The 14,476-nt window shown below is 44.7% G+C and overlaps 1 protein-coding gene across 1 annotated transcript in view; it reads left to right on the plus strand.

Annotated features, from left to right (window-relative positions):
* Window positions 1-14,476, plus strand: part of PIWIL2 (piwi like RNA-mediated gene silencing 2) — a 2,549,426-nt gene that overhangs the window by 444,753 nt on the left and 2,090,197 nt on the right. The window contains exon 7 of the mRNA XM_086944806.1: window positions 3,917-4,027. Within this exon, the coding sequence (XP_086800932.1) occupies window positions 3,917-4,027 (111 nt within the window). The remainder of the gene's footprint in view (window positions 1-3,916; window positions 4,028-14,476) is intronic.

Consider the following 14,476-nt stretch of genomic DNA (forward strand, 5'->3'; position numbering starts at 1 on the left):
GAACGCTCTACGTAGGAAGGAGAGGGAGGCGCTAGAGGCCGAGGTGCTTACGCTTGAGAGGGAGCACAAAGCTAATCCCTCGAGAATAACCCTGCGTCCCCTGACGGCGGTTAGGGGCAAGCTGAAGGCACATTATACGAATAGGGCCGAGCTCACCCTCCTGAGGCTGGGACGGCACTCCTACTCCAGTGGTAACAAGATTGGCAGGCACTTGGCCCGACAACTGAGGGACAAGAGGGAGCGTGAGTACATAGGTGGGATTAGAGATCCCGCGGGTGCGCTCCATCATTGTGACGGGGAGAAGGCGGACGTCTTTGGCCGCTTTTACGCCGCTTTGTGCAAGGGGGAAGAGCTGGATACTGCCAAACAACGGGAGTTCCTGCAGAGCTTATCGCTTCCGCAGGTCTCCGGGGCCTGGAATGATTTACTCGATGCTCCGATCAAGAGGGAGGAGGTCCTCTCTGCCATCAAAAACTTGAAATTACACAAAGCCCCCGGACCCGATGGGTTCACTGCAGTTTTCTATCAGACCTATGCGACTGAGGTGTGTGACTTCCTGGTCGCCCTCTTTAACGATATGGTTGGACCTGGGGTCAATTCCGGGACCCTCGCGGAGGCAGTGATCACAGTCCTGCCAAAGCCAGGGAAGGACCCGGAGCAATGTGCCTCATACCACCCCATAGCCTTACTCAATATCGACGCGAAGCTTTACTCGGCTATTTTAGCAAGTCGTCTACAGGATCTGCTGCCGACGATTATCCACGCGGACCAATCCGGCTTCATTAAAGGCCGCCAGACGCACGATAATACTAGGAGGGTAATCCACCTTATTGAGAAGGCGGACAAGTTCCGCATCCCGGCGGTCTTGGTGGGTCTGGACGCAGAGAAGGCCTTCGACCGAGTGGACTGGGGCTTCTTATTCCACACGTTACAGGCGTTTGGTTTCTCCGAGCGATTCATCGCTATGGTGAGAGCCAACTTCTGCAGCCCACGCTCGAGGGTGGCAGTGAACGGCCACCTATCGGCCTTCTTCCGGCACTCACGAGGCACCAGGCAGGGATGCCCCCTCTCGCCCTTGTTGTTTGCGCTCAGCATTGAGCCCCTGGCGATGGCGGTTCGGGAGCACGAGGGGGTGAAGGGCATCCCATTCACAGGGGAACAGCACAAAATCACCCTTTTTGCGGATGACGTCCTGCTATCAGTGGCCGACCCCGCTAACTCTCTTCCGTGTGTTCGAGATATATTGCTGGAATTTGAAGCAGTGGCCGGCTTCAAAGTTAATTACGGCAAATCGCATGTCCTGAACCTGACCCTATCTCAGGCCGAGGTGGCACGGGTGAGAGCGACGACACCACTGGCCTGGGCCTCGGGCTCCATTCTATACCTGGGAGTTCATCTCACCCCTACGGTGGGCGGCTTATTCGCAGCCAACTTCCCGCCCCTCTTGGCCAAGTCGCGGGCGGAACTGGAGAAATGGAAACAAAAATTCCTATCCTGGCTGGGACGGGTGCACGCTATCAAAATGGTCCTTCTCCCCAAGTATCTGTACCTGTTCCAGGCCCTACCGATCCCACTGAACTCCTCCTTTTTTAGCCACCTTAAATCGATGATGTTGAAATTTGTCTGGCAGGGTGGTCGGGCGCGCCTTTCGTTTACACTCCTGCGACGTCCGCGGAATGACGGGGGGGTCGGTCTTCCGGATTTCCACCTCTATTACAAAGCTGCCCAACTCAGAGTCATGGTGGAATGGTCCCAGCAGTTTTCCGACAAACACTGGCTGCATATGGACCGGAGTGTGGCGGGCCGGTCCATCTGGGATCTGGCCTGGAAGCCGAAGCGGGACCGCCCGGCAAACGCGTATATTAGCACCCCCACGGGGACTACGCTGAAAGTCTGGGATACCCTGGCGGGCGACGAGAGGTGGACGACCTTTCCGTTCCCATTCACTCCATTGCATTTCAATCCGGAGTTTCCACCGGCACTCACCGAGGGCCCCTTTGACGCCTGGAGGGAGGGGGGATGCCGGGCGCTACTTCACCTGTTCCACGGCCCCGATCCCCTGACGTTTGGGAACTGCGTGCGGGACTACCAAGTGCAGCCGGTGGAACGATACAGGCATTTACAATTGCTCCACTGGGCCACGTCACTGGGTGTGCGGGAGGCTGCGACGAGACCTCTGTCCGACTTTGAGGCCTTTCTCCTGAAGACATCCACCATGAAGGGGGCCATCTCCTTTCTCTACCAACTGCTGCTTCGTTCGGCCCTTTCCCCCAGACCGCGCTACATGGAGCAATGGGAGGAGATGGTAGGGAGGGATATCACTGACGGAGAGTGGTCAGCCCTTTGGAAAGACATGACACAATTTAATCACTCCATACTCCTGAGGGAGGCGCATTTTAAAACCCTTACGCAGTGGTACATGGTCCCGGCTCGACTTCATCGCATTTACCCGGCTGTCACGGACAGGTGCTGGAGGGGCTGCGGCCTCCTGGGGGACTTCCGCCACATTTGGTGGGACTGCCCAATCATCAAACCCTTCTGGGTCGAGATCTTGTCCCATATTAAAGACCTCCTGAAGTACCCTGTCGACGACTCCCCGGAGTTCGTGCTACTGGGTTTGAGAGACCCTGGCCTTGAACACCAGACACGAGCTGACAAAAAGATCCTTTGGCTGTGTCTCGTTGGGCCAAACTCACGTTGGCTTCGGCCTGGAAGCGGAAGGAGGCCCCGGCGATCTCCCTTTGGCACGCTAGATTGTGGAGGCTCCTGAGTCTCGAGAGAATGGCGGACATATTCCTAGGCAACTACAAAAATTTCAAACACGTGTGGGGCCCCTTGGTGTCCTTTCTCTCTAATGGTTTGCCCTCGGCAGTTTGCCCGGCATCACTGAGGAATTTACATCTATTTCAGCTCTAGAGTGTGCCTGTTGGATGAATGGGGGAGGTGAGCGGCACCGTCACGGGAGGGGGGGGGGAGTTGTGGGGGACTGGGGTTGGGTGCTACTTTGGCACAGTTATATCGATGAGATGAGGCTCACCTAGAGGACAGGGCGATTCTGGACTCCTTGTCGGCTGCGCTAACTGAGCGACCCCATGTTTGGGGATAGGAACGGGACTGCCGACACTTACAACTGACGAAGCCTCTCATCCACTGGCTTTCTGGTGTTGCAGCATTGCCTCATCTTACTTTAACGCTTCCCCACTGTGGGGGCCCATCTGTGCGCCGTATGTGGTACCTTTTGTTTAATGTTCCTTTTTTTTTTGTCTGCAAAATAAAAAATTTCACAAAAAAAGAAATTGTATTTTAAAAATATGGGATCAAGAACCGTGCACAGGCAGCAGAATTGTTAACTGATATGACCTATTTGGACATAGCATGTGCACTGGGGAGATTTATGATTGAAGGTAAATGTTTTAAGTGTTTATAAATTTGGGATTTTATGAATTTCATTTTTAGATAATAGGAATTAGATTAGAATATTAAATAACTATTTATTATGGTATTGTAATTTTATTGTGTATAAATGATATTGTATTATGGAAAGATGGAAATGTTTTTTAATGTTTAAGGACCGAAGGTCTAAATAAAATTTCTTTTCGACTTAAGATTTACAAACAAAAAGGTTCAGTATACACAGGGCAAAGTCTAATGCAGTCATTAATTGCTGCAATAAATCGAAAAGTCTGAATGAGTGCCCAAATAAAGCACAAGTGTTTCATGCAGTGTATAGAGGATTCTAGTAGAGATTTCGAATTTACACAAGACTGTGTGAAAGGTACTTACAGACAGTAAAGATTAAATTAGAACCAGACGTTTGATAATAGAGTCCATTTCCAATCTGCTGGCCGTATTAATAAATCAGGACTATGGTCGGTAAACTTACATTATATCCTGTTTCTTTTTTTTTTCTTTCCAGAGAACCTTTATTGAAACAGGGATTCAAAGGTACCCCCACCCCATTGGGACTGAATTTGATTAGAATTAACTGCCAGAATGAGCATGTCTACCAGTACCATGTAACTTTCAGGTGAGGCTTGCAGTTTCTTGTGACTCTTTTTTGCATTGTCATACAATAAATATAGAAGAAAATTGTTATATATAAGCATATAGTAAAACTTTCTGCATAATTAATCATACTATATAATTTAATAAATACATAAACATTTAAATGCAAAGACAAATATTTGGATTGATATTGAGGCCATAAAATATAGAATTGCGTGAAAGGAGGAAGAAAAAGGGGTAAGAAAGAAGGGATCACAAAAGAAAGCGATAAGAGAATAATGTACAAATATGAAGCATAATGCAATATGAGTATGTTCCAAGGAAAAGAAGACACACATAAAAAAGTAATTATGCTGATTCAGAGAAAGATAATAATAAAAAGTTATATTCTTTGATAGAGACAAAATTAAATAAATTACGTCACAATATTTTACAGGTCTATGAATATATTGTTACAGAGCCAAGGGAGATTAAGTAGGAAAAGGATTTACGAGATAGGAATAGAGAAAGATAATGACATGGATAATATAGAGAAATCTGCAAACAGTAAATGAAAACAATAGGTATATTGTGCAGAATGAAAGTGTAAGCAGAGGAACACACGTACAAATATGTATATTAAAAGATACAGAATTACATGTAAATGCTCTGGTGAGTAGCTATTAAAAACAACAAATAGTAGATAAATGCAATATGTATTAGGATTTATAACCACCAATAATGAATAATGAGTGAGAGTAAGAGGAAATAGAAATTCAATTACAGCGTAGATGGGTTAGTGACATTAGTATCTGTATTTAAAGTTAGAAAAGGTGACCATACTCGAAGAAAGAGTTCTTGTGACTCTTAAGATGTTATTTTCGTATTCCTCTTGCAATATTCAGTAACCAAGTACCTTCAGTCAGCCTACTCGGAATGATACCCAAGTAGTTGTATGTCTGATTCTAAACCATTCCCAACTATCGGGAGCCTTGAATGAATTGGATTGAACAGTTCTTCAGTGTGAGGCACAACATGCACCAACATGTGTGTCAGGGACCCATCTCCTATTAAGACTTGGCACACCTTTCTACGCTTTTAGACAGTGAGGACAACAACCAATGTGATGGTGACGTTACGAGCATTGCTTCAAGTCACTTTGTTTTCTTGCCCAGTCCTCCACTGTGCATAGGATCGTCTGTATATGCTGATTCAAGGACAAGTCTAGAAAGTTTTGTTTCGCGCTATATTGATACCAACACTTCTGGTATGCTAAAGAGGGTGTGTGGGGGGTGAATCGGAGCGGTGGGAGGGTGGCTGTTGAAGCTGGCAACTCAAAAATGCATATTATACCAGGGCTCCATGGGACCTGCCATTTCTGGCATTCTGCAGTTGAACATTATAAGAAACTGCATCAACTGACTTGACACGCTGGCGCTTCAATGCATTGACACCTGAACTCTTGTGACATCGCGCATAAGAGACACAGGGGATACTGGTGTTTAGCATTGATGTTTTAGGCCATAAAGGACTATTTAGTTCCAGACGAGTAACCAGGTTATTTCCACCTACGTTTACGCTTAAATTACAAAGTTTATTGCTTATGGCTCAGGATAAATGTGCTTCATGAAATGTTATAAGGAGGAGTGAGAGAGACCATCAGGTTCCAAGGCAGGTTCAGTTGGAACTGGGTAGCTGGGAACTTCAGGAAATGAGGCTTCTTGCTGCTTGTTGTGTCTCCGTAGATTAACAGGAGATCAGCCAACTGACCCTTGGAGTCCACTTCTTTTTCCTGGGTTGAAGTGGGGAGCTGGTCCCGCCTCTCAGATATCCTCGCTTGTCTCAGTAGCAGGAACAGTTCTTTTTCTGTGTTCTACACGTCCAGTAGTGTTCGGAAGAGGTTGTCCAGGGGTGACACATTTATTCCTTGCACTAGCCTGTGGGTGGGGGTGACTTCTGGCCCGTCATTGACCAATGGGGAATTAGGTTCCTATGGGTTCGGCTATTCACCTTTGCAGCATTTTGTGTGTAGTACTGCAAACAATTCCACAGGGCCTCTTTCTACCATAAGTCGAATATGGAAGATCAATTGTTATCCAGTATTGGGGTATCTTTCATAGATTCACATGCTTGGAATCATCCCCGCCGACGAGGTGGGAGTCTCGCGGTACCATAAAACATATACACAATAGTCCTAATAACATTATACCATAGGCTCCGGCATATAGCAAAGTCGCTACAATAGCCCATCTCGGTCTTTTTGTAAAAAGAACTAAACTTGGAAATCAGCCAGTCAGGCAGTAGCATCCCCTAGAACCTTCCCCACAGAGAGGCATACCCTCAGATTTTCTACCGCACCTAGTGTTTTAGGGAGTCTCCCTGAGCTCTGCTCAGTTTTTTCCTTTTACCTTTCTTCTTGAGAAAATAATATGTCTGATTCTAAGAAGAGCTTATTCTTGGCCTGTTCTTCCTGTGGGAAGAAAAGACTTCACTTTGAGGACCCACATAAAGAGTGTATTTATTGCCTCTACCCAGCACACAAGGTCAAAGACTGCAGGATCTGCAGAACCTTTCCTGCCAAGTCTTTGAAAGATTGTGAAGGATGCCTGCTGGTTTGGTTGGAAAAATTGAAATCCTCTGAAGGGGTTTCTGAAGGTGAAGGAAGTGCTACTTCTCAAGTGTCCACCCCATCTCCAAGAAAAGAGATAGATCTGGAGATCCTCCTGAGAAAATTAGTAAGACCTTGAAAACTTCATCTTCTGAAGCAGGTTGCTCCTCCTCAAAAAAAAGAGAAATTCTCTATTGAGAAACAATCTAGAGATAAGGTGAAGGTTTCTCAGAAAACAACCTCAAAATCTCTTCAGGACCCTCCGTCGACAGCTAGAACATCTTTGTTTCGTCGACAAGGAAATCACCACAAAAGGTGAGTGGATCTTCAGCGTTGAAGAAAATTACACCGTCGACAAAGTCTTTGTCGACGGTGACGTTGACGAGTCCCTACGCCGTCGATAATTCACATCTCGTCGACGCCTGCTTCGTCGTCTAGGATCCCGGCGACGAAGCTTCCACCGTCGTCGACGAGCGTCCTGTCGGCGACGAACCCACCATCGACGACGATACCATCGACGAGCCCACCATCGACGACGATACCTTTGACGAGCCAACCGCCGCCGACGATACCGTCGATGACCTCACCGTTGACTATCATTATTCCTTTGTCTGCGAGTCCACAGTTGACGACTTCAACCATGACGTCGACGACCACATCACAAAGTTGACAATGCCAACTGTTGCAGCGATATCAGCAGAATAAGAGTCTCCTTCAACATATATTTCTGCTACTTTAAGGCTTAAAAAACCCTCGCCTTTGCAATTTATACCTATTCTGAGTTCTAAATTGTCGTCTAACAGACCATTTTATCATGATGTGTCCCACATTTCACCTTTGCCTCCCAGCCATTATTTGGAGGAATCTGAAGATGATGATGATCCCTATGGGCAGGCACATGACCCTTCACAGCTCAGGATAAAGTATCAAGAGGAGGATGAAGAGGAAGAGTACTATGAACCATGTGAGTTGTTGAGAGAACCTCAAGAAGTTTTCCATCAAGAACCAATGGTTCAAAAGCGAGCAGCTTTTCTACAAGACCTTACGGCAATGCCCAAGGACTATAATAGTCGTTTTCCTCCGCCTCCACCTCCTCAACAAGTTTCTGCTTCTGTAGAGATGCAAACTGTGACACCTGCAACACCAGTTTCTGAGCCCCATGTGACAATACCTTCACAGCTGTTGCAAGATGATGACGAGAACACGGTAGCAGAGGAAGGAGAGATTCCTAATACGCCTATTACCGTAGATAAATGGAACGAATATCTGATCCCAGATCCAGCTTCACAGATTCCACCGGCTGCAGACTCTCCTCCCGAGGACATAGGAGGGTTTCATGCCATTATGGAGAGAGCATCTACAAGATTTCATCTGACTATGCCAGTGCAAATGACCGAGTTTTTTTGTATGATTTTAAAAACCTAAACAGACAGTCCACATGTTCTATTCCCATAATTGATCACATATGGGAAGAGGGAGTAAAGATCATAAACTCCATTCTCTATTCCTGCAATTCTGCCTCGGATTGACAAAAAGTACAAGGCGCCGGATGATGCTCGTGCCTGCCTTACGTGTCACCCTAAAGCAGAGACTGTAATTTCTCAGGCAGTGCAAAGAAAATCTCGGAATCCTTCCACTCCTATAACAGCTCCCCCTGGCAAGGATGGGAGGCGCCTGGATAACATAGGAAAACGTTTTGCAACCATGTCAGGCCTCACGGTCCAAGCTACAAACTGTTAGGCCATTTTGAGTAGATATGACCGACAATTGTGGTCAGATATGTCGCCATATATGGAATATTTGCCTGAGGTCAAAAAGATGGAGGCCAGGAAGATCCTTATGGAAGGAGAAAGATTGGCTTCTGAAATCATAGATATTTCTATGGATATAGCATCTCTTGGCTTTCGTAAACTCGCCGGAGCAGTTACATTAAGACGTCAGGGCTGGCTTGAATCCACAAATTTTCGCCCTGAAATCCAAACTAAGATCCTTGATATGCCTTTTGATGGCGACCTCCTGTTTGGAAAACATATAGATGACGCTCTACAAGATATAAAAAAGGACACAGATACTGCAAGATTGTTTGATTCTTTGCTGTATCGTAAGACGCCCTTTCGTGGAGCAAGGGGCAGGGGATCCTACTCCTTTTGTGGGGGTTACCAAAAGTATCAGCAACAAGGTAACCCGGGTCGTTATGGATACAATTAACAACAGCAACAACAAAACTACAGGTTATCCTCCGGCAGCCGCCTGCAGGTAACAAGGCAAGAGACTTTAATCTCAGGGCAGAGATTCTGGCAGAAGGCAGTGACAATCCAGTTGCACCTGCACCAGACTTGCCACTACAATTCAAAATTACAAACGTTTCACAGCATTTCGACAATTGGAAGAAAATAACCAAGGACAAATGGGTATTAGATAAAATTTGGACACACCCTGGAGTTCACCAAATTTCCCCCTCCTCATCCACCTCTAAAGAAAAATCCAATACATCTTTCTCTTCTCAGGAAAGAGGTGAAAGCTATGCTATCAAAAGGGGCGATAGAGAGATTTCCTCATTGTCAAATTGGGAAGGGATTCTATTCTCGCTTTTTCCTGATAAAGTAAAAGTCAGGAGATTGGAGGCCAATCTTAGACTTGCGGATGCTGAATAAGTACCTTCAGAAGAAATCCTTTTGCTTGGCAACACTCCAGGAGATTCTTCAGCTTCTAGATCATGCAGATTGCATGACAACCCTGGACCTCCTGGATGCGTACTTACATATCCCAATTCATCCCAAGCATCGAAGATTTCTAAGATTCACGGTGGCGGGTGCGCTCTTCCAATGCAGAGTACTTCCCTTTGGCCTTCGTTCGGCTCCACGAGTCTTTACCAAATTCTTAGCTCCGGTAGCAGCGCATCTCAGGCTGCAAGGTGTCCAACTATTCCCATACCTGGACGAGGGCTAATAAAGGCTCCATCCTTTCATCAGGCTTCTCTTGCAACAATAAAATGCCTACAGCTGTTTCACTCGCTGGGCCTCTCACTAAATACCCAAAAGTCAAGCCTTTATCCGTTTCAAGTAATACAATTTCTGGGAGCAAAATTAAACACTATTCAAGACAAGGCATTCTTGTCCGCAGACAGGATGTCCTGCCTTCTCTCTATGGCATCAGAACTTCTAAAAAGAAAGTTTGCTTCAGTGAGAATGATAACATCTTTTCTGGGGATCTTATCGTCAGCACTCCTGCTAGTGTCTCAGGCGAGGCTAAAAATGAGACCACTCCAAGAGCAGCTGGACAACCAGTGGCTCCAGATCACGGGTTCTTTCGACGACATAGTGCAAGTGACCCCAGTTAAGAAAGAAACGCTTTCTTGATGGGGAAGTTCCAAGAATGTCTCTGCAGGGCTCACTTTTCACCCACCAATTCCGATTTTATCATCACCACAGATGCTTCCCTGGAAGGTTGGGGGGCCCACCTTCAAGACCTCAGCATAAGAGTAAAGTGGTCTTCAGCAATGGCGAAAATGCACATCAATTTTCGGGCTCTTTGGGCAATTTCACTGGCCCTACAATCTTTTCTTCCTCGACTGCAAGGATCAACAGTTCTCATCAGAACCGACAACACCACTTGTATGTATTATCTAAACAAGCAGGGTGGTACAAGGTCTCACATTCTGTCCCGAGAGGCTCAGAAGTATGGAAGTGGCTTCTTTTGAACAAAATAGCAATCAAGGTGGAACATCTCCCAGGGGCGCAGAACACCTGGGCAGACTCTCTCAGCAGAACAACAAAATCCTGCCACGAATGGGAGCTGGAGCAATCAGTGCTGGACAACATCTTTCATAAGTGGGGCAAACCAAATCTGGATCTCTTTGCCACCAGGACCAACCGGAAGTGCCCTTTCTTCGCAAGTTGGGAAGCGGAGAAGAGTTCCTGGGGGAACGCCTTCATGATGAGGTGGACAGGAATCTCTGCTTATGCATTCCCTCCTATCCCTCTAGTCCCGAGACTTTTACACAAAATGAAGAAGGAACCATGTTGCATGATTCTAATTGCACCAAAATGGCCACGTCAGCACTGGCTCACGGAACTTCTTCTCTCCAAGTGCAAGCCATTTCAGCTTCCGATACAACAGAATCTGCTATCGATGAGCGAGGGACAGGTTCTTCACCCTTGCCCAGCTCAGCTGCTAATCCATGCTTGGTTCCTAGACTCACAGATTTCAAAGATGTAAACTTGCCACAGGAATGCAGAGACATTCTGGATAAAGCAAGAGCCCCTTCTACATTGCAAACCTATGCCTTAAAATGGAAAAGATTCTGTAACTGGTGCTCTAATAATCTACATCCACTGGAACGTTCTCCTGATAAGGTTCTGCCTTATTTATCACTCCCTAAGTCTGGTCTAAGGTTCGCTTCAGTGAAATTGCATTTGGCCGCTATTTCTACATACAGAAGGTCTTCAGGTTTGTAGTCACTTTGTTCCAATAGTCTCATTAAACAGTTCCTGAAAGGACTTTTTAGGCCTTTTCCTCCTATTAAAGCTCCTTCTCCAGAATGGAGGCTAAATGTAGTTCAACAGCAGCTTATGAAACATCCTCATTCATAAAGCAGATATTAAATATCTCTCATTGAAGACAGCTTTGCTGTTGGTACTCACCTCTTCCCGACGGGTCAGTGAGTTACAGGCGTTCACTATAAGACAACCTTATTTGAAATTCACTAATGATTACGTCCTTTTGCGAACTAATCCCTCATTCATACCTAAAGTTCCAACGTAATTTCATCTCAATGAGCCTGTAGTATTGCGAACATTCTTCCCCAATCTGTCTTCCGCGGCGGAGAGGTCTCTGCATACTTTGGATGTCAAAAGATGCCTGAAATTTTACATATCTCAGACTGTATCCTTCAGAAAATCTGACCAGTTTTTTCTCTCATATGTGGGCCCTAAAAAAGGATCAGCAATCTCAAAAACTACTATCTCAAAGTGGATTGCATCTGCGATTCAGTTCTGCCATTGCAACGCAGGCCGTCCTTTGTCACACAAGCCAAAAGCTCATCCTACCAGGGCAATGTCCTCATCCACGGCATTGTTTGCAGAGCTGCAACCTGGAAAAGTGTACATACTTTCACTCGGCATTAGTGCCTGGATCTGGCAACAGAAGCTTTTTAGATGAGGTAAGCCTGATGGCGAGAATATATATAATTTTATGGTATTGTAAAGATTTTTATTTCATATGGCCATTATTGTGTATATGTATGCTTTATTTTTACAGGCAATATAGATATGTTTTTATAGGTTACATTGGTTTGACATGGTATCTCTTGAACTTATTATGATACCCACCATCCACTATGTATATAAGTATTACTTTCTGCTAGCTACTTTGATTCTAAGCATGTCAATCTATGAAAGATACCCCAAAACAGGATAAGAAAACAAGTTACTTACCTGTAACTTCAGTTATCCAGTATTGGTATCTTTCATAGATTCACATGCGACTCACCCTCCTCCCCGGAGAGGCTAACCTTATCATGATGATATACTACTGGCACTAGTGCTACGAAAATCTGAGGGTTTGCCTCTGTGGGGAAGGTTCTAGGGGATGCTACTGCCTGATAGGCTGATTTCCAAGTTTGGTTCTTTTTACAAAAAGACTGAGATAGGCTATTGTAGTGACTTTGCTATACACTGTAGCCTATGGTATAATGTTATTATCACTATAGCGTATATGTTTTATGATTTATGGTACCGCGAGACTCCCACCTCGTTGGCGGTGATGATTCTAAGCATGTGAATCTATGAAAGATACCAATACGGGATAACTGAAGTTACAGGTAAGTAACTTGTTTTCTTCCCATTTGCAGAGCTCCTGTACCCACGAGGTGTGGCATAGGAAATGAGCAACCCCTCTTTTGTGGTCACTCAAAACTGGGTCTGTGGGCAACTTCTTTCCCACTGGGGTTGGGGCCTCGCTGACTGGAGGGATAAAGGAGGAGTTAACTCGGTGACAGAGTAGGCCTCTTTAAAGTCAATTAAGTCCCTGGGCACTGGCCAGATTGTCTTCCTGTAAGAGGAACAGAACACCTTCCCACACTCGAGGCCTATGTCTCAGCTCTGAGGCAAGTTCACACCTCCTCCTTTAACTCCTGGGTGATAGAGATAGAAACATATGCACATGGGATTCTATAGGCTTTAGGCAGGAAATATGACTTTTTTTTAAGAATACCTTTAAAAAAATAATTAGTACATATCAAATTTTACTAATGAATTGGGTTTTAAAAATATTTTTAAAAGTCAAAGAATTAACTTTTTAGCTATTTCTTAAGTGGAGATAACATTGTTTAGTTTTAATATTATATCCCAATGCTTTCCAATTGAACAGCTAACCCTGCTACAGTGAACATAGATTGTGGGTCTTTGTCACCTCAAAGACATGTTTTACATTGAACTTTTATGTCTTTTAAATACTATGCACCATGCCTTACGAGCATTTCAGGTGTATTTAGAGGTGATTTGTTAATATTTGAAAGGCAGAAATTACAGTTTAACTTTGGCTACAGTGGTAGACATGCAGTTATGTTTTGCCTTGTCACTCTAGTGGTGGCCTAATATTTGCTGCAGTCTATTAATGACATTTAACTTGCAGGCCCTGTGTGCTCTTTATCATACTGTAGGGTCTTGCAGCTAAGTTAGATATGCCAGTTAGGAGAATATCCAATTTCAGCAGGTTTATGGGTCAGAGCATGTGCACTGAGGCCTGGTCAGAAGAGAACAGTGGCAGTGCACGGAGTCAAAAACGCTTCATCAGTTAAAACAATTGTAGCGATCATGCAAAAAGAGGCATTTTTCTTCGGCTAACTTGTTTAAAAGTGCCTTATGGCACATCCACCTGTTTGGTTTTCATTGTAGCTGTGAGATGGATGAGCTCTTAATTATGCTTTCCCTAAAGGCTACTTACTATACCTAAAGACTATTTTAATTTTTTTTTTTTTTACCACTGTAGACATTTTTTGTGTGGTGAAGTCTACATGACAATGAGATAAGTCTACCTTCACTCAGAACCTTTACTATCCCTCCAAGCATTGATTTACAGTTTCTTTGGCGTTTACTCTGTACAGTGCCCTGCTGCCTTTTGGCTCGGTTTGCGTTAAATAATAAATAATTGCATACTACATGTCCTATGATGGATATGCCCTGCTTTTTAGCAGTTCATGTAATTTCGAGCCTTAAATTTCCCAGTCTTTTTTTAAACAAAAAAACAGACACACGTTTTTTTGTGCCACTCTTATTTCGGGATCACCTCACTTTCAGCTGCAGCCTTTTCTCATAGGCAGTTTCTGAATAGTTACACATTGGAATTATACACCATTGTCACAGCTCATGAGCCCATCAACTCCAAAAAATCCAATTTTTGAACCATCTCAGTGCTGTAGCTTTTCTTTTTCAAAGCTAATTTTATTTGTGTCAACATTCACATAAGGCCTATTCGGCTAAAATCTCTGGTACATACTGCATGGCATACCAATACCGCCATAATATCAACATCAATACTTTCAAAAACAAAAAAGGACAAAAAGGAAAGAAAAAATGAAATAACGTTCTAAAATATATCATAGTGTGCTGTGTCCTCGCTATTTTCACCAGCGTTTGCCCCCCCTCAGTGTCCCAAATGCAGTGAAATCATATGGTAGTATATTCACCATACTAGTTATTGTCCCACATTCTTTAGAACTATTGTCATTGGAGTGGAAGGCCCGAAATTCAGGCCTCAGTAGTCTGTCCACCTCTGCCAAATTTTAGTGTGTTTCTGTGGGCATCCCCTGGGTTTAAATATAGTTACTTTAATACCCATGCAAAAATCTCCACCTTTTTTTTAAATCCCTAACAAAGGAGGGGA

The sequence above is a fragment of the Lissotriton vulgaris genome, chromosome 11 (assembly GCF_964263255.1).
Source record: "Lissotriton vulgaris chromosome 11, aLisVul1.2, whole genome shotgun sequence".
Classification (NCBI taxonomy): Eukaryota; Metazoa; Chordata; class Amphibia; order Caudata; family Salamandridae; genus Lissotriton; species Lissotriton vulgaris.